General features: G+C 66.4%; 1 protein-coding gene across 1 annotated transcript; it reads right to left on the bottom strand.

The window, feature by feature from the left end:
• Positions 1–182: 182 nt before the first annotated feature.
• MNEG_0888 (double stranded RNA-binding protein) lies at positions 183–1,949 on the bottom strand (the record flags this gene model as incomplete). Its single annotated transcript, XM_014050632.1, has 5 exons — positions 183–326; positions 627–705; positions 1,006–1,230; positions 1,508–1,699; positions 1,837–1,949. The coding sequence occupies 5 exons, from the start codon at positions 1,947–1,949 to the stop codon at positions 183–185; spliced, it is 753 nt and encodes a 250-aa protein (XP_013906086.1).
• Positions 1,950–2,164: the final 215 nt, after the last annotated feature.

The following is a 2,164-nucleotide window of genomic DNA, read 5'->3' as shown; positions in this document are numbered from 1 at the left end:
GGCTTGAGGGGCGGGGTCGCGCAGAGGAAAACTTCACGCAGTGAATGAGCTCCCCGTGATTGCAGAGTTGCCAAGAGGGCGACGCGCTCTTGCCGACCTGAGCTCCCTGCCGCGCCGCGCCGCTCCCTGCAACCAAGCCGCGGTGCCATCATGCAGGCTTGGTTGCACCGGGCCGCCAGGGCCTAGGCGTCGCGCAGCGCACCTCCCACGGGCACGAGGGGCTGGTCTTGGGACTGCAGCACGACATTCTGCAGGGACTTGACTGGACTGTTCTTGGCCGCACGCACGCACATCAGGCGCCTGGCCAGCTGCTCGGCGGGGATGATCTGGAGGTTGCGCATTGGATTGGAAGGGGGGGTCATGAGAACGTTGTCGCCCTCGCAGCGTCCCGGTGGCCCCAGGATGCAGCACCTGCAAGCGCAAGTGTGATCAAGGCCCCAGCCGGAGCGGGGCGCAGCAGCGGGCGCAGCTGCAAATGCAGTGGGGCCTCAGAGTTGGCACAACGTGCATGTGTGCGCACACGCATGCACATTGACGCACACAGGCGTACGCGCATGCACGCGCGCCCACACACACACACACACACACACACACACACACAGACACACACTCACTCTCAACCTCACCAGGTGTCCGGGGTCCAGCAGCCGCCAAGCCTCCAGTGCATACTGCCGCTCAGCCGTGGTGCAGATGTACACGTCATACCTGAAGGGTCGCCCGGGTGGCACCACGCCACATCAGCATGGCCCACCAGAGCACGGGGCAGCGCGCTGCAGCGCCCGGGCTTCGCCGCGTTTGCTTGCCAGGGATTGGCCCACAGGGTCAACGCAAGGCAGCCCCCCTTCCTTGGCCGCGGGCAGACCAGGGTGCGTGGTCCAACGCCGCGGGACGCCCCTCAGCACTCCCCAAGGGCCGACCGCGCTGCGCAGCCGCCGGCTCGAAGCCGCTCCCTTGCCCCTGTGCGCAACTCCCGAGGCTGCCCCCGCCCCCCTCGCGCCCGCGCACCTCTGCTTGGGCGAGAGCGAGTTTGGCCGCGCCGCCAGCGCGTCCGGCAGCAGGCTGGCCCGCATCTCCTCCCAGCCGTCCCTGATGCGGATGACGATGCTGGTGCCATGCACGTCCGGCCGCACGCGCGTGAAGACCTTGACCAGCCGCTGTGTCGCGGCGTCCCGCACGCGCAGCACTGGGCGCAAGCCGGACTCGGGGCCGGAGCCGAAGCCGAGCTCGCGGCTGGCGGATTGGGATGGCGCAACAGGGAGGGCAACGGATGCGGCGCGAAGACTGTGATGTTCAAGGCGGACCCTTCCTGGTGTTTGTGCAAGAGGCAGCAGGGGTGCAGGCTGCCTTGCCCTCAGCACGACCAGGCACACAAGCATGTCTATTCTAAGACCTCCGCAAAGGCACGCGCCTGACCAAAGAAACAGGCCCGCCTTGCTGGAGCGGGCCCCTGCAGCTGCCGACGCAAACCCGCCTGCATCGCCCCATGCGAATCAACGCCTTTACTCACGTGCTGGCCACCTCCTCCCCCGGCCCCAGCGTCGGCAGGGTGTCCATTGCGATGAAGTACTGCAGCTGCGCCAGGTCAGCCTCAAGCACGGCCCGCTCCTCGCCGGCAACCACAAGCGCTGCGGCCGCGTCGGCGGCGGCGGCCGCGTCCCCAAAGGCTTCGGCGTCCGCGCGCTGGCGCGACAGCTGGTCGCTGTGCGAAAGTAGGAGGGGGGGAGCGGAGGGCCGCACAACCTTTTCAAAACCATTCCGGGAGAATTGCTGCAGAGCATGCATCCAGTCAATGATATGAAAGTCAACGGCCCCCCTGCTGCCCTGCGCGCCGCTCACATCCTGTCGCCGGCGGCGCTGATGCGCTCCTTGAGGGTCTTCTCCGTCAGCGCCTGCAGCAGCGTCTCGTCCAGGTCAAACACCACCGCCAGCCGCTTGTTCTCCAGTAGCATCTGGCCGTGCGACAGCAAGCCGCCCGCCAGGGAGTAGCCCCAGAACACGGGCTGCCGGGAGGCGTCTGCAGGGTGCAATTTTGCATGTGAGAATGTGTGTGCGTGTGTGTCAGGGAGAGAGAGAGAGAGAGAGAGAGAGAGAGAGAGAGAGAGAGAGAGAGAGAGAGAGAGAGAGAGAGAGAGAGAGTGTGTGTGTGTGTGTGTGTGTGTGTGTG

This window comes from Monoraphidium neglectum (genome assembly GCF_000611645.1).
Source record: "Monoraphidium neglectum strain SAG 48.87 unplaced genomic scaffold scaffold00080, whole genome shotgun sequence".
Classification (NCBI taxonomy): domain Eukaryota; kingdom Viridiplantae; phylum Chlorophyta; class Chlorophyceae; order Sphaeropleales; family Selenastraceae; genus Monoraphidium; species Monoraphidium neglectum.
Note: the sequence above shows the minus strand (reverse complement) of the source record. Positions and strands in the feature narration are given on the sequence as shown.